Source organism: Sphaerodactylus townsendi, unplaced genomic scaffold, assembly GCF_021028975.2.
Source record: "Sphaerodactylus townsendi isolate TG3544 unplaced genomic scaffold, MPM_Stown_v2.3 scaffold_20, whole genome shotgun sequence".
NCBI lineage: Eukaryota > Metazoa > Chordata > Lepidosauria > Squamata > Sphaerodactylidae > Sphaerodactylus > Sphaerodactylus townsendi.
The window spans coordinates 1,246,074-1,269,646 of record NW_025950363.1 but is presented as its reverse complement, the minus strand read 5'-3'; the positions used below and the strand labels follow the sequence as shown (position 1 = coordinate 1,269,646).

Below are 23,573 nucleotides of genomic sequence, written 5' to 3'. Positions count from 1 at the left end.
TGGAAGGTCCAGGCTTCAATCTCTGGCATTTCCAGCTATCAGGATCAGGTTGCACGTGACGCGAATGGCCTTACGTGGCATAGTGGTTAAAAGCAGGTGCACCCTAATCTGGAGAACCGAGTTTGATTCCCAGCTCTGCCACTTGAGCTGTGGAGGCTTATCTGGGGAACTAGATTAGCTCGTGCACTCCAACACATGCCAGCTGGATGACCTTGGGCTAGTCACAGTTCTTTGGAGCTCTCTCAGCCCCACCTACCTCACAGGGTGTTTGTTGAGAGGGGGGAAGGGAAAGGAGTTTGTAAGCCCCTTTGAGTCTTGTAGAGAAAGTGTCTGTATTAGCTTAACCATAGCCATTTTGTATGTAGCCTTTACGTGTAACCATTTGATGTGAACTTTGTAACAGTTTAATATCACTGCCATGGCCCCTCTGTTGTGTGTTCAAGAAATAGTTCTTGAAAATATTTGCCTATCTTTGGCTTCCCACCAGCTTTTCCATCCTGGTACCGAGTAACGGTCAATTGAAGGTCTCGGCCCAGCTGTACAAAGTTTTGCTAACGGTTGGAACTTCAATAAACTTTTAGCCACAACACCTGATAAGAATGAAGATTTACTTCACCTGCTTTAGTTAATTAGCACCAATTTGATCCACTGGGATCACCTGACATGCAATTCCCCTATATCTGCTTTTCAATATTGTAATAGACTTACCCCTTTTCTTCTTACTCCCCCCCCCCCCTTCTTAACTGCGCTATATACACAATGCTACCTTACACTGGCTAGAGGCTGTCTTTTGAATTATGAGAACTGTTTGATTTCTCTTTTTGCCTGCTAAGCGATTATGGAAAAGTTTTATATTTTGATTTTAGTAGGTTCAGTGATTTTGTCTCTGTTTGCTCTTATTCAATTAATTGTATGCATAGCATGCCAATTGACTATAGTTTGTTGAATGATGCTGAGTTCAATAAACTTTAAGAATTTGTTTTTAAAGAAACTGTCTTTTTTTCTCTGAGTCGTGTGAAAGTTCAAAATCCAAACCCACGTTTAAGGAGAGTAGGTAACTCATCCTCTACAAGTCTCCTTACAGGAGAGAAAGGGAAAATATAAATCCAACTCTTCTTCTACCATTGCTGGTGTGAGACAGCCATTACTGGTGTGAGAAAGCAATACAACTCTTGATGGACTTAGGGTCTGATTCAATATAAGCCAAGATTCATCTGCGATGACAAAGAGAAAACCAGGATTTCTATGAGGCTATGTGGGAACACACATACATGAAATGCTGCTGCTTGAATGATACCATACTGTTTGAATATGCAGTAAGGAACCCAGTGAACTGCCTGAGCTGCTCGCCAACTGTCTGCTTGATGAAAAACTGGCTGTCTGCTCATGACTGGTGAGCAGAATGGGATCCAAACCTGTGAGTATTTTAGCAGCTGTGTGTGTTCTGTGTCCTCAAGTCACTTCCAACTTATATGAATTAAGGCCTTCAAAATGTCTTACCGCTGACAGCCTTGCTCAGGTCTTGCAAACTGAAGAAGAAGAGTTGGTTTTGATATCCTGTTTTTCTCTCCTGTAAGGAGTCTCAAATAGCTCACAAATTCCTTCCCTTCATCTCCCCACAACCTCCTCCCTTGTGAAGCAGGTGGGACTGAGAGAGTTTGCAGCCCAAGGTCACCCAGCAGGCTTCATGTGGAGGAGTGAGGAATCAACCCCAGTTCTCCAAGGTCACCCAGCAGGCTTCATGTGGAGGAGTGAGGAATCAAACCCAGTCCACAGCTCTCAACCACTATACCACGTTGGCTCTGTGAAGGCCTTGGCTTTTTTTTTTGAGTCAATCCTCTCTTCCTACCATTAATGTCTTTTCCAGTGACTCTTACCTTCTCGTGAAACAATCAAGGACATCTCTAGTGCTAATTAAATCAAGAAATCTAGTTGCAGCAATAGGGGCAGTCAACGTATTGTTGAAGCCGTTCACTGGCTGTTGTGGGTTTTTCGGGCTGTGTGGCCAAGATCGGACAGTTTTTGCTCCTAATGTTTCACCTGCATCTGTGGTTGGCATCTTCAGAGCCATGCTACAGTATTTGTTTGTTTGTTTGTTTGTTTGTTGCATTTATAGGCCACCTCAACCCCGAAGGGCTCGAGGTGGCTCACAATGTGGCTGTTCACTAGGACAGCAAATCAACACAACACAAACTTAAACCCATTAGAACCCATTAAAAGCAGCAGTTACTAGTAATAAATATGAGTAAAAAAATAAAACAACAAGGTTGTTTAAAAACAGGCACCCGATCTTAAAGGCAAAAGAGTAAGGCCCCTTCCGCACATGCAGAATAATGCACATTCAAACCATTTTTACAACTGTTTGAAAGTGGATTTTATTATTCCGCACAATAAAATCTAGCTTCAAAGTGCATTGAAAGTGGATTGAAAGTGCATTATTCTGCATGTGCGGAAGGGGACTAAGATGTGTTTCTCTCCAAGGCAAAGGGCAGAGTGATTGTGTAGTAGAGTATGTTTTGTCCAGCACACAATTGCTCACACTGTGCCTTTGAGAGAAACACATCCAGGCGTGACATGCCTCTGAAGGTACTAGACACAGAGGCAGACACAACATTAGGAGTGAAAGCTACCAAATACGATCACACAGCCCAGAAAAAAAAGAGAAGAAGAGGAAGAAGAGGAAGAAGAGGAGGAGGAGGAGGAGGAATTTGGATTTATATCCCCCCTTTCTCTCCTGTAGGAGACTCAAAGGGGCTTACAATCTCCTTGCCCTTCCCCCCTCACAACAAACACCTGTGAGGTAGGTGGGGCTGAGAGAGCTCCGAGAAGCTTTGACTAGCCCAAGGCCACCCAGCTGGTGTGTGTGGGAGTACACAGGCTAATCTGAATTCCCCAGATAAGCCTCCACAGCTCAGGGGGCAGAGCTGGGAATCAAACCCGGTTCCTCCAGATCAGAGTGCACCTGCTCTTAGCCACTACGCCACTGCGTAGTGGCTACCCACTACCCACAACGGCCAGTAGAAGTGGTCTTTAATTCTCTTGATGCAAAAAGGATCCCCATGATTATCACAGCTGAAGGTTTACTTGGGCTAAAAAATAAGCTAAGAAGGCATTTTCAAATTAGCTGACTGAAAAATTGCTGCAGATGTAAATTTTGGCAGATTTCTTCTGTTTTTACGCATGCCCTGCTCTAAAGCTCTTCTTCAATAGTTAAATATAGCGCTGCCATCAGTCACGGCAATGTTAGGAAATCAGGTTACCCTTACCTTTAGAATTTTTCCAGACGAGGTTTCTTAGCTAACGCTTCATGCAAACCTTTGGATGAAAGAGCAAGCTTTCCCAAACAAAGGAAGTGTCTAATATTCTGCTTGAATTGTTTCTGCCTCGGAAGAAAGGACATTCGACAGAACTTCCATCTGGGTGAAGGGGAGGGCAAATTGGCATTTGGAGCCAGTACAGAGCTGTGCCAACCCTGCCAGCATAAGATACCGGCCAAAGAACCTGAAGTTGGATGCCAGCGCAGCTGGGGATGGGCTAGGGGTGTTCCTGGGGACGGGGCTCATGTTAGTCAACTTCCACCCGGCCTTCAATCCAGGAACAGCCCTGTTGCAGCCCTTGAACATATGCCACCCTGTCAGGCTTGTTTCCCCATTCCTTCACCAGAAGCTTGCTGGGTGACCATAGGCTTTGCACAGTTCTCTCAGCATTCTCTCACCCCCACCTACCTCACAAGGTGCCTGTTGTGGGGAGAGGAAGGAGTTTGTAAGCTGCTTTGAGACTCCTTAATGGTAGAGAAAAGTGAGGTATAAATCCAAACTCCTCTTCCACTTCTCTGTCAAAAAGGAGGCTGAAATTAGAATAAGTTAGATACAGGTGGCAAATCTCTTGATCCAACAGAGCTCTTGAACCCTTGTGGGGAAGCAACGTGGCCTCTGTACATTATACAAATGCTCCACGCTACAGCAAAGTCTGGAATTTAGTATTCCAAAATAGAATCATAGAGTTAGAAGAGACCCCAAGGGCCATCAAGTCCAACCCCCAGCAATGCAGGAACATATAATCAAAGCACAAAGGATGGAAGGGTGTGGCCATAGAACGCTCCTGGCTTGCATAGGCAAGCAGAAAGCATTTGAAACCTGGGTTAAAGAAAAAAGCTGCTAATTTAGCAAAGCAGAATTTCATTTAATCTGAGTTCTGGCAAATAAAATGGGTTAGAAGTGTTTTGGGGGGGGCGAGTTCTCTCGGAACTCCTCCCCCGCCCCAAATGCTTTTAAAAATGGCCTCAGCCCATTCTCTTTGACCTGTGCAGAATCAGCCAAAGCTGTTGGCAGACACATTCTACAGAATTATGCCACATGTCCAAACAGCAATTGCAGCTATGCAATTTGAAAGAGTCAAGGGTCATAGAATCATAGAGTTGGAAGAGACCCCAAGGGCCATCAAGTCCAACCCCCTGCAATGCAGGAACACAAAGTCAAAGCACTCCTGACAGATGGCCATCCAGCCTCTCTTTAAAAACCTCCAAAGAAGGAGACTTTACCGCTCTCCGAGGTAGTGCATTCCACTGTCGAACAGCCCTAACTGTCAGGAAGTTTTTCCTGATATTTAAGTGGAATCTCTCTTTCTTCATCTGGAACTCATTACTCCTGGTCCTAGTCTCTGGAGCAGCAGAAAGCATGTTTGATCCCTCACCAACATGACATCCCTTCAAATATCTAAACATGACTATCATGTCACCACTTAACCTTCTCTTCACCAAACTAAATATCCCCAGCTCCCTAAGTCTCCCCTCGTAGGGCATGGATTCTAGACCTTTTACCATTTTGGTTGCCCTCCTCTGGACCCATTCCAGCTTGTCAATATCCTTCTTGAATTGTGGTGCCCAAAACTGTCCATAACAGAGGTGTAACTAGGGAAAATGGAGCCCAGTGCAAAATCTGAGGTTTGCTGCCCCCCCCCCCCGCCCATGTTCTTTTGGGGTTTTTTTGTATTTTTATTGTTTTTTCAGTTTTCAAACTGCAGGGAGTGCAGGTTTTAGGCTAGCAGCATCAACGTTTCAGGGTACCTTTAGGAGACTCTCCTGATGATACCACCCAAGTATGGTGAAGTTTGGTTCAGGGGGTCCAAAGTTATGGACTCTTAAATGTGTAGCCCCCATCTCCTATTAGCTTCCATTGGAAACAATGGAGGATGGGGGTACCCCCTTTGGGATCCCATAATTTGAACCCCCTGAACCAAACCTCACCTAACTTGGGTGGTATCATCAGGAGAGTTCCCAAAAAAATTCCTGAAATTTTGGTGCTGCTAGCCTAAAAACTGCGCCCCCTGCAGGCCAAAAACTTAACAACACTAAAAATACAAAAAACAAACCTGAAATTTTTGGGGGCCCCCCCACCCCAGGCACGCGCCCGGCGCAACGCGCGCCCCCTCCCCCTTGTAGCTCCACCTCTGGTCCACAATATTCCAATGCAGAATAGAGAGGTACAATTATATCCTTCGATCTTGACACCATACTCCTATTGACTACAGCCCAGAATCGCACATTCTGCTTTCATTTAAATATTCCGCTTTCTTTTAAATGCCAAGCAAGCAGAACATTTCTAGCCATTAATGTGGCAATTGGTAGCAAAAAATATTGGCTGATAAATTGGACAGACTAGCCCAGTGGTGGCGAACCTTTGGCCAATTGGTTCGCCATGCCAATTGGCCATGCTGGCAGGGGCTGATGGGAATTGTAGTCCATAACATCTGGAGTGCCAAAGGTTCACTACCACGGGACTAGCCCTTGTATACTGCTAGCAAGAATGCAGTAAATCTGTAAACAAACAATTCTAAGCTTAATTACCACTTCCTTAAATCTACAGGGTTAAGATTCGACTTCTATGAGCGCAATTCAGATACTCTTTTATAGCAACAACAGGTCACTTACTCAAGCTAGGAAATCTGTCTAGACACTGAATCCAAGGAGGGCAAATTCTGTTTCTTCGTCTGCTTCAGGTGCATAATTTCGCGTAACACCTGCTGCCTTAATTTGACAGCTTGTATGTTAAGGTAACCCTTGGCCAACGTTCAGGATAAATCAGAGTCTCCAATACTGTAAATTATCCTCACAGCCCTCTTCTGACTTTCCTTCATATAGAGGCCGCAGAAAACCTGGCAGCCGAATCAAGATAACAAATTGGATTCGGGTCGAAAGAGACTCGCCGGGAACCTCTACAGTGATTAGACTCCACAAAACAGTCACTGAAGCGCATCAGCGTTCCATCACGGGCCCTTTTAAGCGTGTAAATGCCACTGGTGGCACATGTGACAATAAAGCCAGGTGCAGAATCCTTCTTAGACAGGAAGATATTTATTGGGAAACAAACAGAACCAATATCCTTTTTGTCTGAAGGAGCTAAATCTCGGTTCTTCATGCTGCTCAAGCAGGAGGGGGGATGGTATACTTCCAGATTCTCCTCTATCCGAATATTTTCCTTGGGTTGACAACTGCACGTGTTTCCAGAGCAGCACGGGTCAGTTAGAAAGTAGCCCCCGGGCATCTGGAATGTGGATTGTTTTTGATTTCGACAGATTTGCTGGGAAGCTACGAAATGCCCTGAAACAACCTAGAGATGTCTTTCTGTTATATCCCCAGATCTTTGCCCAGTAATCAAGACTCTGGTGCATTGCGAAGAAGTTTTTATTATGGAAGCAGATCAGGTTCACAGTTGCAAAGAGAGTTCTGCCTAACATGGCAGATGGATACACATGTATCTCTATTGAATCCCCCTGCAGCAGCAGTAGCAGCAGGAGGAGGAGGAGGAGGTTCAGGGGGTATAATTATTTATTATACTTGTATACCGCCCTCCCCCGGAGGGCTCAGGGCGGTGAACAAGGTATACAATAGAGCACAAAATAAAATCAATAATACCAAAGTTAGTTAAATAAGTAATTATGGCTTTATACACATTAAAACCAACCCTATTAAAATTTGGATTTATATTCCCCCATTCTCTCCTGTAAGGAGATTCAAAGGGGTTTACAATCTCCTTTCCCTCCCCGCTCCCCACAACAAACACCCTGTGAGGTGGGTGAGGCTGAGAGACCTCTGAAGAACTCAAGGTCACCCAGCTGGCATGTGTTGGAGTGCACAAGCTAATCTGGTTCACCAGATAAGCCTCCACAGCTCAAGTGGCAGAGTGGGGAATCAACCCGGTCCCCCAGATTAGAGGGCACCCACTCTTAATCACTACACCCGTGGTGGCGAACCTTTGGCACTCCAGATGTTATGGATTACAATCCCCATCAGCCCCTGCCAGCATGGCCAATTGTCCATGCTGGCAGGGGCTGATGGGAATTGTAGTCCATAACATCTGGAGTGCCAAAGGTTCGCCACCCCTGCACTACACCATGCCGGCCCTCTGGTAACCTGTACTTTCGTTGTACCCAGCACCAAGGTCAGCAGCAGATTCTACAGGAGCCACCTCAGTGCCAGCCTGAGACAAGATGACAACAATAACTCTTTCCTGTGAGACTGTCATGTCTGGGGAGGCCTAGTTATCTATCAAGTGGTGTGAAGTGGTGTGTAGCCACAAAACTTCGGTCTCCCAGAATTACAACTGATTTCCAGAATACCAAGATCAGTTCTACTGGAGGAAATGGCAGCGCTATTTACGGCACACCATAGAGTCCAGGAGAAATGTAAGTCCTAGAACATCACATGCTTGCCAAGGTCCTTCCCTTCTCCAAACTCTGCTCTCCCCAGGCACTGCCCCCCAAACTCCCAGGAATTTCTAAAACCAGCGCAGCCCAATGACACAGCTGTGATTCGAACCTGGGTTTCCCCCGCAAAACTCAAAACTCAACACCGTGCTGGCTCACAGCAGCTGCTCGGCTCTCGTTCATTTGAAACATTTTCCTTTTTCATAAAAGGAGATTAAGCAGGAAATGGAATACATCAAACTTCATCTGCGACACTTCGCGAGGTAATCGGATTTCTCCACATCACCCTCCTGTGGGTAACTCGGCGTTGCAGCCAACAAGGCGGAGAGAAGAAACTATGCCTTCACAACGAGAAACTCTATATCAAAGCCAAATAGATTTGAGACTCAATTTTTGAAACCTCCTGTTATCCTGCTGACCGGCCTGAATCCACACTGCTCTAAAATAATTATTCAAGTCACAGCAGAGTCCAGACAACGTAGGAACTTCTCTGCCGCTCTCATTTGAAAGAGGAGTATCATGTAATTAACGGGAGGAACTGAAAGTCTGAGGACAGCTTATCTACAGAGCTGACAACTGCAGTGTGCCTGCTTGAGACACTTCCAAAGTCTGGGAAGGAGCCGGTCCCAGAGGCTTCATTCACATCACATTTTTGCCGCATCTTCTGTGCATCAGCGGAGGTCGACACGGCCACCTCCTTGATTCTCCCCAGAGCCGTAGCGAGGGGGAACTGCTCCTGGGGCACGCCTGTGCCCCAGTGGTGGGATCCAAAAATTTTAGTAACAGGTTCCCTCGCCAGCCCCCCTCAGCAAAGGGGGCAGAGGCATACCTAGGCAAACCTGAGCCCTGGGCAAAACCTGAGTTGGATGCCCCCCCACATGGGCAGCCACCCCACCACAACTCCCCAATTTTTTGTTTGCACCAGGTCATTTCTAAATCATCATCCCATTATAGAAAATGCCCCAACTCACAAATCTGAACACAGCAATGGTGAAACACACAGGTTCTTTGATAGAGACTGGTGAGATAAAAGGTACGAAAGGCTGAGAATCCATGAATTGCAGTACCTGAAAGGGATTAACCCAGTTCAGGGAGTTGCATTATTAGTTGCAATTGCTATACGGAACCCTCACGTTCAAAGGCAGGATGCCTCTCGGGGAGGCAAGGGCGTGGAGGCGGAAAAGCGAACCCAATTAGTAACCCCCTCTCGGCGCACACAAATAATTAGTAATCCACTCTCGGGAACTGGTGAGAACCTGCTGGATCCCACCTCTGCTGTGCCCTGCCACACCCCCATCATGCCCCAGAACACCCCTGTCTCACCTCCACCATGCCCCCGCACTGGCGACCAACCGGTGCATCATGCACCCCACTCCCCCGCTCCCTTGGTGATACACCACTGTGGCTCCCAAATGGTGAATGTAACCAAAGTGCCCCCAGGCCCCAGATTTTAAGCCCCAATGGCCATTAGAGTCTGTGACAGACCTTTTCTACCAAGGTGTTCCACCAAGACTCCTATGACGTTCAGGAACCAGGAACAACACACAAGCTGGGTGACCTTGGGCTAGTCACAGTTCTTCTGAGCTCTCTCAGCCCCACCCACCTCACAGGGTGTTTGTTGTGAGGGGGGAAGGGCAAGGAGATTGTAAGCCCCTTTGAGTCTCCTGCAGGAGAGCAAGGGGGGATATAAATCCAAAACTCCTCCTCCTCCTCCTCTTCTTCTTCTTCTTCTTCTTCTACTTAACCACTACACCACACTGGACACCACTGGACACCAACTTAGGTTCTAGAAACCCTCTGCCCTCAGCTTGCCTTCCTGAGCTAGCCATCACAGGTAGCCCCTGAAAGCAACTTCCACGTGGCAGCTATTTAAAAGGGCCATGCACTCTTACTTCATGCTCTCTGTCCCATGCTCTTCGTCCCAGTTTCACACAGCAGCTTCAAGGACCCGTGAGACAAAAACAGAAACCAGAAACAGTAAACAACACATAATCTATGATCAGCAGCACCAGAGTCAGCCCAAATAATTCTAGCCCAAGTAAGTTCAACTGGGATATAAGCAGGAGATAAGTGAGTTGGAGAGCTTTTTGACCCAGCAGAAGCAAGGCCACCGTGAACTCGAGAGTGGAGAATATCCGCAGCAGGTGTGCGAGAAGAGCCCTATCGGATCTGACCGCTGCCGCTGCAATTGGATTAAGGACGTTGCACTATACCTCTCGCATGATATTGCCTTTTCAAAAGGTGCCGAACTGAGCCGCTCGGAGAGAAGTCCTCACTCGTTAAAAGCAATCAGGAGTTTTGCCAGCAAGCTGGCATTCATACAGCCGTTTCACATTACACAAACAGGCATTAGCTATCAGCCTAAACCCATCAGAGATGCCACAGTCCCAGCACTTGGAACATGCAAGTTTCTTAGCGCTGGAGCTCAAGCAGAGTTGGCAGCTGGCTGAGAAGGACTCTCAATAACACATCCTGTTCCTCCTTCACTTCTCAGCAATGCTCAAACACATTGTGCATTGAGAACCGTTGTTAGCTGCTAGTTTAACATGAAGGCCACCAAAAATGGAAAGCAGAAAGGGGAAAGAATCTTTGTGAGGGGGGAATTGAAATCTGAGGGAAAACTGAAGGACACTCAAAAATTTTCCCTGAACTTTACGCCCTCACTTGAACAACATCAAATGTATCATCCATAAATTAGTTATCATATAATGTTGTACAGCTCAGCACATTCATCAAATTTAAAAGCGTAAATGCCTAAAAGCATCAACAAGTTTACTCCCTCCTGAGTCAACTGACTTCAGTGTAACACCATTTAGAACAGCCTCTGTAGTTTTCTTCAAGCAAAATTGGAAACATGCCTAGTTCTTGAGAAAGACAGACAAAGGGTGCGCTGCAAATTTTTAAACTCTGTGCGACCTCGGCACATTTTAGTTTTTTGTCCGCTACAAGATGATGAACTTCATTGAAATTAGAAAACCAATTTTGTTGTGAACAAAAGAAAATATTATTTGGATGGAAACCAACAGTCCCCAGGAACTACAATACGACAACCAGGCTAAACACTATAATCTTGAAAACAATGAACTTTTTAGATTCAGATCCTCTGAAGATGCCAGCCACAGATGCAGGCGAAAAGTCAGGAGAGAATGCTGCTAGAACACGGCCATACAGCCCGGAAACCACACAGCACCCAAATGAACTCTTTAGATTTGAGTCCCGTAGCACCCAGACACCGAAAAGATTCTTCGGAGTATAAGCTTTCGGGTCAAAGCTACGTTCATTAGATAACCGAACTCTTTCATAATAGGCTATCACCAAACATTGTAGGCTATTAACCATGGCCAGAACTGTTCACATTTAAATGATAAAGCTATACTGCAGAAAATATATAAATATTGCAGAATTTGTGTAATTATCTGATGGAAACCGCCCGGAGCCCAAAAGGGGAAAGGCGTCACAGAAATCCAATAAAATAGTTTTTTTAAAAAATGTATTTGAAAGTATAGTGCATAGGTTTCAAACTCGTGGCCCTCCAGATGTTATGGACTACAGTTCCCATCATCCCCTGCCAGCATGATGATGGGAACTGTAGTCTATAACATCTGGAGGGCCGCGAGTTTGACACCTGTGGTATAGTGCATGCATCAACTGTATGCATAGCAGTTATCCTTAGCCAATGTGATATGATAATTGTTCCACTCTACATTGGTCAGACCTCACCTCGAGTCCTGTGTTCAGTTCTGGGAACCACAATTTCAGAAGGACATTAACAAGCTGGAACGGGTCCAGAGGAAGGCAACCAAAATGGTCAAAGGTTCCCATGCCCAACAAACAGAGCGTTGGGGAGCTGGGGATGTTTTGTCTGGAGAAGAGAAGGTTAAGGGGGGGACATGATAGATAAGGGGCAGCAATTTGATGTCACTTACCACTACCACCACCAAGTTCTAACAGAAGCTTTTCCCCCCATTTTTTTCCGTGCCTTCACCTGTCCAGCTTCTATCCAAGCAAACTACTGGAAACTCAGTGCCCTCCAAAAATGGCTCCCCCAACACAAATCTTGTCCTGCCTCTAATCTTGTCCTGCCTCTAAATTGTCCTGCCTCTAAATTGGTAGCTCTTGACTCAAATTTGACCCAACAGTTGCCAGCTGCAGATTCCTCACATTAAGAAGAAGAGTTTAGATTTAGACCCTGCTTTTCTCAACCACAAAGTGACGGTGGGCCATTCTCTTTCTCTAATCCTAGCCTACCTCGCAGGACTGTAGGGAGGATAAAAACGGAAAGGGAGAAGCATGCACATCACCCTGAGCTCCTTGGGGGAAAGGGTGGGATAAAATGCACTGGGTTATTCCCTTATTTTTTAATTCAGTTTCTTTGATAAAAAGGCATTGTTTTTAATCTCAAACATCTTGTTGCTCAGCAAAGATGAAAGACCGAGATCAACTGCTTCAATTGTCATAATTTACTGTTTTTAATTTTAAACTAGGCCAAGTTCTGAAACAACTGGAATGTCAGCGGAACAAATATGATTACTAAAAAGAGAGGCGCAGTTAATGCCATCTATATTTCTGACAGCAGCTCTATCTAAACAGGGTATCTTATACGCACCCCTTTTAAATTTAAAATCTCCACTCGTAGAGGACCTGTTCACAAGTTGCAACGAACACAGAAGCGTGCTCTGCACATACTTGCTTACATCTGTTTGTAAAAAGTAGCCGCTGTGCGTTCAGCTTCCAAATAAAACTGGGTACCAGTACCTGGATAAATGTGGATCTCAATCCTATGTTCAGCCACCCATGTGCTTAATACAACATGAGAAGCACTTGTTGCGCATATACTGGTAATCAAGAGTACCCTGCACACAGATTGTTCATGCGTTCACTGTAATTTGAGGTGTAGTGGTTAAGAGCAGGTGGATTCTAATCTGGAGAACCAGGTTTGATTCCCCACTCCTCCTCCTGAGTGGCGGAGGCTTATCTGGTGAACCAGATGTGTTCCTGCACTCCTACATTCCTGCTGGGTGACCTTGGGCTAGTCACAGTTCTGTCCGAACTCTCCCAGCCCCACCTGCTTCACAAGGTGTCTGTTGTGGGGAGTCGAAGGGAAAGGAGCTTATAAGCCACCTTGAGTCTCCTTACAGGAGAGAAGCGTGAGGTATAAATCCAAACTCTTCTTCTCGTGTGTGTGTGTGTGTCACAGCGTAGGGCATAGGTGTCAAACTCGTGGCCCTCCAGATGTTATGGACTACAGTTCCCATCATCCCCTCCAGCATGATGCTGGCAGGGGATGATGGGAACTGTAGTCCATAACATCTGGAGGGCCACAAGTTTGACACCTGTGGCGTAGGGTTTTCAATGCAAGAGACATTCAGAGGTGGTTTGCCATTGCTGGCCTCCGCACGGGCTGACTTTGGAGAGAACTGTGACTAGCCCAAAGTCGCCCAGCAGGCTGCAAGCAGAGGGGTGGGGAATTGAACCCGGTTCTCCAGATTTGAGTCCTCCATTCTTAACCCCTGCACCACGCCAGCTCCTTTTTTGAGGGCACCGTTCCAAACCCAGCACAACCATTGAGGGCACCGTTCCAAACCCAGCACAACCATTAGTACAATTGCCAGGACCATAAAAACAACAAGTTACTACAGTTTCCATCTGAATACCAAGGCTGAGCGGACAAGCAAGATGGGTTTTTTTAAAAGGAACGGAAGATATGCTTGCCTCCTTCCGCACTGATCTCCATGTCTTACTTCAAGTTGCTTTGGGAACTCACAGCTCATAGTAATTCATCTGGTTCAAGGTTTTCCCTTTACGAAGCCGGGATTCTTTACTTCTAGCCATCTTGCAAGGGGATTTTAACAAGCCTGAAGAAAAAGGAGAAGAAAGGGGGGGGAACCAACTAATTGGCTCTGAGACGGCCCAAGACATATCTGCTTACCATATTTGGCTAGCAAGGGACTGACCTTTAAGAACTGAAAAAAATTTTCACACTTTCGGTCTGCAAGGAGCAAGATTCTTTCGTTCAGAAGCCATCCCTTGCCATTCTGGTTTTTCTCTGCTCTTCTCCCACCCCCTCTCCCCCACCTAACAATTGCAGCAGTGGTAATATATAGCAGGCTGGTTACATATATCTTGCAGTGATTACATTGAGGTAGGAATGCATCTCAATCAACCAGATACAATAACTGCACGTATAGTTTGTAACAAGTACATTGAGCTAGGAATGCATCTCAATCAACTAGGTGCAGTCTCTGACAATAAGCAATATCCAAGAGCAGCTGGCAACAGCTAGTGGAATTAAGGAGGTAAAACATCACTGGAAAGAGCTCGGCATTTTTTGAGAAAGGTTACTGTCACTAGCCTGGGCCAGTCTTCGCAGAGGGGGTAACCACCTCTGTTGCTGTAAGAGCAAAGGCTTTTGCATTTGTGCATGAAGACACCATACTGCACAAGTGGAAGTTACATCTTTGTATACATTCATCTGGACAGGTTGCACAGAATACTCAGCAAAAACCGGCGGGGGGTGGGGTGGGTGGCTTGTGGAATGAAACCACTGATCAATGCCCCAAATGGATCCCTTTGCCTCTCTTATCTACAGCCTGCCATTCACACACCAGTGCTTTGGCAAAACCATTTTTCTCCCTCGATACAAATTGGAGGGATTTAAGAGTTAAGGCTTCATCTCCGGAGCCCCATCACTCCTTGACGCCCATGAAAATTTCAAAAGGATTTACCTGCCCCCAAGATCTCCTTTCCAAGAGTTTTCCCAAGTGAAGTTTCAGTGGGGAAAGCATCTTAAAGAGCAGGGCGGGATCAAGGGGGGGTGGATCTCCCGGTAGTGAGCAGAGAGGGGGGCGGCAGGAGGTGGGGGGAGTTCAATCGCACAGGAAAGATGCCTTGGGGAAGGGGGGGACAAGAGTTCATGTATATTGCCTGCTATTAAGTTTCTTCTGACTTATGAATGGATGATTTCCAGGACCGTACCTTGTTAACGGCCTTGCTCAATTCATGCACATTTTTCACCAGCAGCAAGCCTTTATTGGCACAGACAACAGTACAACAATAATAAAAAACGGATTAAAAAGCATATCCAATACAGGAAATAAATGTTAGGTCGAAGGAAATCTACTGCCGTTTAGTAATTTCCAGGAGAAAGTCTGCCACTATCATACAGAGAGAAGGATCAGGATTGTCCAACAAGTAGTGTAATCTAATTAAATCAGGGAGATGGGGTAAATGTAAAGGAGTAAGATTCATGTACTTGGATCTGATTTCCTTGAATCTGAGACAGTGTAGAAGAAGAAGAAGAAGAAGAAGAAGAAGAAGAAGAAGAAGAAGAAGAAGAAGAAGAAGAAGAAGAAGAAGAAGAAGAAGAAGAAGAAGAAGAAGAAGAAGAAGAAGAAGAAGAAGAAGAAGAAGAAGAAGAAGAAGAAGAAGAAGAGGAGGAGGAGTTTGGATTTATATCCCCCTTTCTCTCCTGCAGGAGACTCAAAGGGGCTTACAATCTCCTTGCCCTTCCCCCCTCACAACAAACACCCTGTGAGGTGGGTGGGGCTGAGAGAGCTCCGAAAAGCTGTGACTAGCCCAAGGTCACCCAGCTGGCGTGTGTGGGAGTGCACAGGCTAATCTAAATTCCCCAGATAAGCCTCCACAGCTCAGGCGGCAAAGCGGGGAATCAAACCCGGTTCCTCCAGATTAGATACACGAGCTCTTAACCTCCTACGCCACTGGTGGGCCAGAGATTCAACTGAGCCATCGCTACATGGGCACAATCTTTTAGCCCTTTCTTGCTTATTAAATCTGCCATGTAGAATAGAATAGAATAGAATCTTTATTGGCCAAGTGTGATTGGACACACAAGGAATTTGTCTCCGGTGCATATGCTCTCAGTGTACATAAAAGATGTCCCCCCCCCCTTGTTAAAATGATGTAACAAGGCAGAAGGCATAACATTAAACCTGGCGAGCATTATGGCTCTCCTTTGAGCAGGGTAAGTCATGCAAATTGAGGGCTGCAGCTTCCTTCATGGAATCAACCCATCTCATGGTGGGTCTTCCTATTTTCCTACTGTCTTCAACGCTTCCTAGCATTACTGGCCCTTTCCCCCCAAGAGAGTCTTTCCCAGGACCTAAAAGTACAGCGGCTTCAGTTTAGACTTTTGAGCAGCATCATTACCTGATACAGCTTTTCTCCGACTGTATCTTTACCAGGCTGCAAAGAAGCAGGAGCGGTGTTTGGTCTTTCCCAAGTCAAAATTGTGCATGCTGTATTTTTAAGAATGTCTCAGATACGGCTGGGCTGGAAAACCTTCTGCTGGGGTTGGGTTTTTATATTCAGGCATTTTAATAATATATTCAGGCATAAAATAATGTTAAAGTGTAATTATTGATTAACAGAGAGGGCAAACGTATATATACACACATGTATATACACAGGCATATACATACATATCCACATATACATAAACACACATTATATATACACATACATATATACACACTTTAAACATTTAAAGATGGATAAAATAATGTAAAAGTGTAATTACTGATTAACAGAGAGGGCAAACGTATATATACACACATGTATATACACAGGCATATACATACATATCCACATATACATAAACACACATTATATATACACATACATATATACACACTTTAAACATTTAAAGATGGATAAAATAATGTAAAAGTGTAATTATTGATTAACAGAGAGGGCAAACATATATATACACACATGTATATACACAGGCATATACATACATATCCACATATACATAAACACACATTATATATACACATACATATATACACACTTTAAACATTTAAAGATGGATAAAATAATGTTAAAGTGTAATTATTGATTAACAGAGAGGGCAAACATATATATACACACATGTATATACACAGGCATATACATACATATCCACATATACATAAACACACATTATATATACACATACATATATACACACTTTAAACATTTAAAGATGGATAAAATAATGTAAAAGTGTAATTATTGATTAACAGAGAGGGCAAACATATATATACACACATGTATATACACAGGCATATACATACATATCCACATATACATAAACACACATTATATATACACATACATATATACACACTTTAAACATTTAAAGATGGATAAAATAATGTAAAAGTGTAATTATTAATTAATAGAAAGGTCAACATAATTTCTGCTACCGTTTAAAAGAATTGTTGACTGTATACATTGATTATATATGTCTATGTAAGGAATTTAAAAGCAAACATATACACACACACATATACATACATATTCACATATATATAAACACACATATTATGTATACACACACACACACACACACATACATACATAGATACATACATCAAACATTTAAAGATAAAATAAAGAAAAAGTGTAATAGGTTTAATAATTTATGCTGCAAGTGTAATAAGTGTAATAATTTATGCTGTTATTTCAAATAATTGTTGACTATATACATTGATTATATATGTATATATATGGAATATACATATATACATATTTACACACACATACATACATACATACATACATACATACATACATACATACATTTATATATGTACCAGAGCCATTATTTTGTACTTCTCCCCTCCATCAAAAAAATGTAGACCTGACCCTGAGTGATTCTCACCCCACCCTTAAGAGGGGATAGCAACCGAAAGCCGCGGAGCTCAGTCCCCAGTACAGTGGGACCTACTCCCGGGGAAACGCTGAGAGGACCGCTCTGCCGAAGGGAGTCAGGACTAGTCCGGATCCGCCTCTCCTGTGTCCAACGCCCGATCTCGGAACAGCCGTCGGAATTAAGGCGAGAGCCATCTGTGCATGTGCAGAGAGCCTGAGCCGGCACCGGGGCGTGGGGCAGCGCAGGGGGCTTCCCGACTCCAGAAGCCCCTTTCGCCCTCGCAAGGAATTAGCCACGCATACTTCGCGTCCAGAACAAAAAACTCCCCGCGATCTGGGTTTCCAAACCTTCCCCGGTTCGATCCCCCCCGAGCGCAAGCCGAAGGCGCACTTACCGAGCCAGGGCAGGGACCCTCGAGGCAGGCTGGCTTGGAGCGCCCTGGGCTGCCGGCCACCTTCTCCGGCGGGCCAGGGCTACCGCGTGCTGCATGGCCGGGCAGCTCCGCAACCAGGCGCCCGCTCAGCGCGCAGCCCAGCCCGGCTTTGGAGCGCAGGGGCGGAGCGCGGAGCCCCCCGGAGCGGAGCAAGGAGCGCAGCCGCCCAGCCCTCGCCTTCCCCTGCCGCCGCCGCCGCCACGCCTTCCCAGCTCCGGACTCGCCTCTGGAGAGCGCAGCCGCCGTCGCCTCTTGGCCCAAGCGAGCAGCCCTCCTGGCTCTGGGGCGGAAGCCAATCTCCCGGCGGGAGGCTCGGGAGGGGGACTCGCTGTTGCCAACCTCGGTCTGGAGGTCTCCCGGAATCGCGGCTGATCTCCCGGCTTAGAGACCAGTTCCTATGGAAGGGTGGGCTCTGTGTCACTATATCCTACTATGGGTTTTTCATTAACTGTATTTTAATGTATTCATTTTAATGTATTTTATTAACGTATTTTATTTTAATCTATTAAATGTAAGCCGCTCTGAGCCCTATGGGGGAGAGCGGCATATCAGAATAATAATAATAATAATAATAATAATAATAATAATAATAATAATAATAATAATAATAATAATAATAATAATAATAATAATAATAATAAAAAAGGTGGTCCCAGTGGTGATCGGCACATTGGGTGCAGTGCCTAAAAGATGCTTGGGAAGTGTCCGACATGTGATGTAATACAAAATCCAGCATATTGATCCTGTTTGCTGTGTATAACTGTTTTTGTATCAATATAACAACAACAACAACAACAACAACAACAACAACAACAACAACAACAATAATAATAATAATAATAATAATAATAATAATAATAATAATAATAATAATAATAATAATAATAATAATAATAATAATAATAATAGAGGATCCGCCTGAATACTAGGCCGATACCAGTTGTGGGATTCAAATAATTTAACAACTGGTTGTTTACAAGCACCATTTTAACAATCAGTTCTGCCAAAGTGGTGCAAACCGGCTGAATCCCACCACTGGCTGATACTTTACAACTTCTTAAGCCTCTGAGTGAGGCTCGAATTGTACTGAAAGGCCAGTAACCAGCCGAAGAACTGGCAGCTGTGAAATCAACCGTGGTGGTGGTGGTGGTGGTGGGGTGGGTGGGTGGGTGGGTGGTGGTGGTGGTGGTGGTGGTGGTGATGATGATGATGATGATGATGATGATGATGATGATGATGATGATGATGATACACTCCCACTCATCCTCCCCCCCAAAAAAATATCCAGCAATTTGCCCGACCACGAGTTGACAAGCCAAAGCTTGACCGATACATTTGACGGGAAATTTTATTTTAAAAGAAATGAAAATCCTTGGCTGATGTGGCGCCCCGATCCTGTACGTGTTTAGACGATGAAGAAGAAGAGTTTGGATTTATACCCCCCTTTTCTCAACCATAAGGAGTCTCAAAGCACTGACAACTCCTTCCCTTCCCCTCCCTACAACAGACACCTGGCGAGGTAGGTGGGGCTGAGAGTTCAGAGAGGTCTGTGGCTGGCCCAAGGTTACCTGGCAGTCTGGGGGTGTAAGAGTGGAGAGACAAACCTGGCCAAGGAAGGATTTGAATCCACGTCTCTCAAGGCCTTATTCACTAGCCACTGTACCATCTGTTGCCCAGTATGTCCGTTATGTTCACAGCGAGAATGGCCCAAGTTTTCTCTGGCTTTGGTACTTGTGTTTGGGATTCCCTCTGGTGAGGGTCAGTGAGGTATGGTGGCAAAGGACAGGTGGGCTCTAATCTGGAGAACCAGGTTTGATTCCCCACTCCTCCACAGGAGCGGCAGAATCTTATCCAGTGAACTGGATTTGTTTCCCCACTACGACACAAGAAGCCTGCTGGGTGACCTTGGCCCAATCACAGTTCTCTCAGAACTCTGAGTGCCACCTATCTCACAAGATGTCTTTTGTGGGGAGAGGAGGGGGAGGATTTTGTAAGTTGTTTTGAGATTCCTTACAGTTTAGAAAACTGGGGTATAAATCCAAATCATACTTCTGAGAGACACCATGGTATAATGGTTAAGATCAAGTGGACTCTAATCTACAGAACTGGATTTGATTCCACACGCCTCCACGAGTGGACTCTCATCTAATTAACTGGATTTGTTTCCCCATTCCTCCACGTGAAGCCTGCTGGGTGACTTCAGCCCAATCACAGTTCTCTCAGAACTCCCTCCGCCCCACCTGCCTCACAAGGTGTCTGTTGTGGGAAAAGGAAAGGAAGGCGTGTGAAAGCGGCTTTGAGACTGGAAAAGCAGGATACAAGTCCCAATTTGTTCTGAGAGCCGGCAAAGTGTAAAGGTTAACAGCGGTGGACTCTAATCTGGGGATCTGGGTTTCGTTCCCAGCTCCTCCACATGAGCAGCAGACTTTTATCTGGTGAACCGGATTTGTTTGCCCACTCCCACATTCCTGCTGGGTGATCTTGAGCTAGTCACAATTTGTCAGATCTCTCTCAGCCCCACCTACCTCACAAGATGTCTGTAGCAGGGGGAGGAAGGGAAAGGAGTTTGTGAGCCACTTTGAGTCATTTTACAGGAGAGAAAGGTGAGTTCTAGACCCAAACTCTTCTTCATCTTTCCATATTCAAGAATTGGCTGGTCCGTCGGTGCTCTGTTGTATTTTGAATGTTTACGAGTGGTCTTTGGGCTTGTGAGCGAGCTGCAGAAGATTCCTCAGGTAATATGATGACTGTGAACACCTGAAGAAAACAGTATTTGAAATAAACCTGGCACTCCATAGCGATATATTGTTAATGTACAATTATGTCTGTGTTGTATTACAAATAATTATCTTTTGGGAGTTTGATGTGCTTTGTAAACATTCTTTACTGCACAAGTTCAACCAGCCTTGTGGGAACTGTAGTCCCTCCCCAGCCTCATGGGAACTGTAGTCTTTTCCTTAAGAACATAAGAACATAAGAACAAGCCAGCTGGATCAGACCAAAGTCCATCTAATCCAGCTCTCTGCTACTCGCAGTGGCCCACCAGGTGCCTTGGGGAGCTCACATGTAGGATGTGAACGCAATGGCCTTCTGAGGCTGTTGCTCCCGATCACCTGGTCTGTTAAGGCATTTGCAATCTCAGATCAAGGAGGATCAAGACTGGTAGCCATAAATCAACTTCTCCTCCATAAATCTGTCCAAGCCCCTTTTAAAGCTATCCAGGTGAGTGGCCATCACCACCTCCTGTGGCAGCATATTCCAAACACCAATCACACGTTGCGTGAAGAAGTGTTTCCTTTTATTAGTCCTAATTCTTCCCCCCAGCATTTTCAATGTATGCCCCCTGGTTCTAGTATTGTGAGAAAGAGAGAAAAATTTCCTTCCCCTTTCATTTCCTTGTAATCATATAAAGTTGCCTTATATACAAAGTCCACCTTTATCAGCATCTTAGCCAATAGTTGCAGTCTGAGATAAGTCTTGTGAAGATAGAGTCACAACATGGGTGCAAAAATGCAGTTTGTTTGCTATGGAAGGCTGCCGGAAAACAGCAGGTATCCTTGGGACAGAACATGGTTCTTTTTGGTTCATTTGGTTCTTGAGTTTTTGGGATAAAATCTACATAGTCTCAAACAGAACAGTGAAAAATGGGAAAATATCTTCAAGTGTATTGTCGAAGGCTTTCACGGCCGGAATCACTGGGGTGCTATGTGGTTTCCGGGCTGTATGGCCGTGTTCTAGCAGCATTCTCTCCTGATGTTTCGCCTGCATCTGTGGCTGGCATCTTCAGAGGATCTGAAGTTTCACCTGCATCTGTGGCTGGCATCTTCAGAGGATCTGAAGGATCTGAACCATCAGCTCCTCTGAAGATGCCAGCCACAGATGCAGGCGAAACGTCAGGAGAGAATGCTGCTAGAACACGGCCATACAGCCCGGAAACCACACAGCACCCCAGTATCTTCAAGTAGTTCCCTATCAGCTGGCTGACACGTGCCAATTCTATCTTGATGAGGCACGTACCAAGATAGGAATAGTCTATTGCCAGAACAAGAAGTCCAAGGACACAACTCTTTTTGCTTTGCAAATGTTTTAAACATCAGTTTTGGAAGATGGGACGGACTACAGTTCCCATGAGGCTGGGCGAACTCGTGCATGATCCATCCAGCTCGGCGACCATTGGCCGACACTGAGTTATGCCGTCATGAGGCACACAGAGAGATCCAAGTAGCGCGTCTCCTCTCAAAACATTATTTTTTCTCTTTTGACAATGTGCCTTTTAAGTTGGAAGCGGGGCTGACAAACGGGGGGCAAGCAGGTGTGGCCAAGTGGGGTGCAATCGCGTGCGTACAGTCGTGTTTCTTCTGCAAGCATACAGGCTCAAACTGTTTGAATGCAGGCAGACAATGTGTCAAAATATATTGTCGAAGGCTTTCACGGCCGGATTCAACTGGTTGTGGTGGGATTTCCGGGCTGTGTGGCCGTGGTCTGGTAGATCTTTTTCCTAATGTTTCGCCTGCATCTGTGACTGGCATCTTCAGAGGTGTATCACGGAGGGAAGTCTGTTACACACTGTGTCCAGTGAAACAAACCCACCAGAACCAACGTGTCAAATGTCCAGCTCCTGTTACTGCTACCTTTGAACAGAACACAGGCAGAACTTGCCGGTGACCCAGTATTTCTGCTGTCAGCCAATCACTGCCAGTCTTTCAGTCCCCTACTTTAATTTCTTCTGCAAATATATATTTTTATTGCTTGGGCCATTTAAACTCCTGGTTTTGTTTTTTTTAAAACTTCATTCACCTGCTTTTATCATCATGGCTCCAGCTCTTTGTAATCAGTCCCAATTTACCTGACTTAAAGTGACCTGATTGCATTCGTCTTAAAAAGACCAGACTGTCTTGCTCATTTATAATGATTTTTCCCCCTACACAGTGTTATCAAAGAGACAGAAGGGAGCTGAAATAACTCAAAAAGCAAACTTTGACGCGCAGGCGGCTTTTCCGCCAATCGCCAGCCCCAAAACTGAGATAATGTCCAGACTGCGTCAGAGAGGAATGTCAGAATTCGGCCCCAGGATCGTTCGATTTCTGTGTCCCCAAAAATCTGGCTTCTACCAACCTGACATGAGGTTGCCAACGAGTCAGATAAAAACAGGGAGCCTGAGAAAATGACTCAGTCCACAAAGCTTTTCACAGCATCAACTTTACTGTTTATTCAGTCTTTCTTTTGCACAGAATAAATTGATGGTATCAACAGAATGGGTCACCCAATAGACCAGTGATGGCGAACCTATGGCACGGGTGCCAGGGGTGGCACTCAGAGCCCTCTCTGTGGGCACGCGCAAACAGAGTGCCCCCCCCCCCACACACATCTAGACTGGCTTGGGCTGTTGGGCTCGATTATTAGCATTAAACCTAAGATCTAGTTTTGGGGAAGCAGTGTAGGTAACCCTGTTAGGAGCTGTTAAACTCCACTGGTTTTCATGTGAAGAACTAAAGCGCGGGAGTAAACCTGGGAGTAAGCTCGGTTGCTGGCAATGGGGCTTGCTTCTGAGTAAACCCTCCTAGGGTCGTGATTCACCTGTTGGAAGAGATGCACGGTTGCTTCAAAGCAAAGCCACTGACTACCACCAAGCTTACTTCTGAGCAACACATGCCTCGGAGCCAACCGTTTTTTCTAAACTAAAACCTCAGTATTCAGCTTAAATTGCCGCGTTGGCACTTTGCGATAAATGAGTGGGTTTTGGGTTGCAATTTGGGCACTCGGTCTCAAAAAGGTTCACCA

General features: G+C 45.3%; 1 protein-coding gene across 1 annotated transcript in view; it reads right to left on the bottom strand.

Annotated features, from left to right (window-relative positions):
* The window catches only part of NPFFR2 (neuropeptide FF receptor 2), a 46,394-nt gene extending 28,546 nt beyond the window's left edge, over positions 1-17,848 (bottom strand). Inside the window, exons 1-2 of the mRNA XM_048482739.1 lie at positions 17,754-17,848; positions 17,394-17,636 (exon numbers count right to left, since the gene is read on the bottom strand). Of these exons, the coding sequence (XP_048338696.1) occupies positions 17,394-17,636; positions 17,754-17,848 (338 nt within the window). The remainder of the gene's footprint in view (positions 1-17,393; positions 17,637-17,753) is intronic.
* Positions 17,849-23,573: the final 5,725 nt, after the last annotated feature.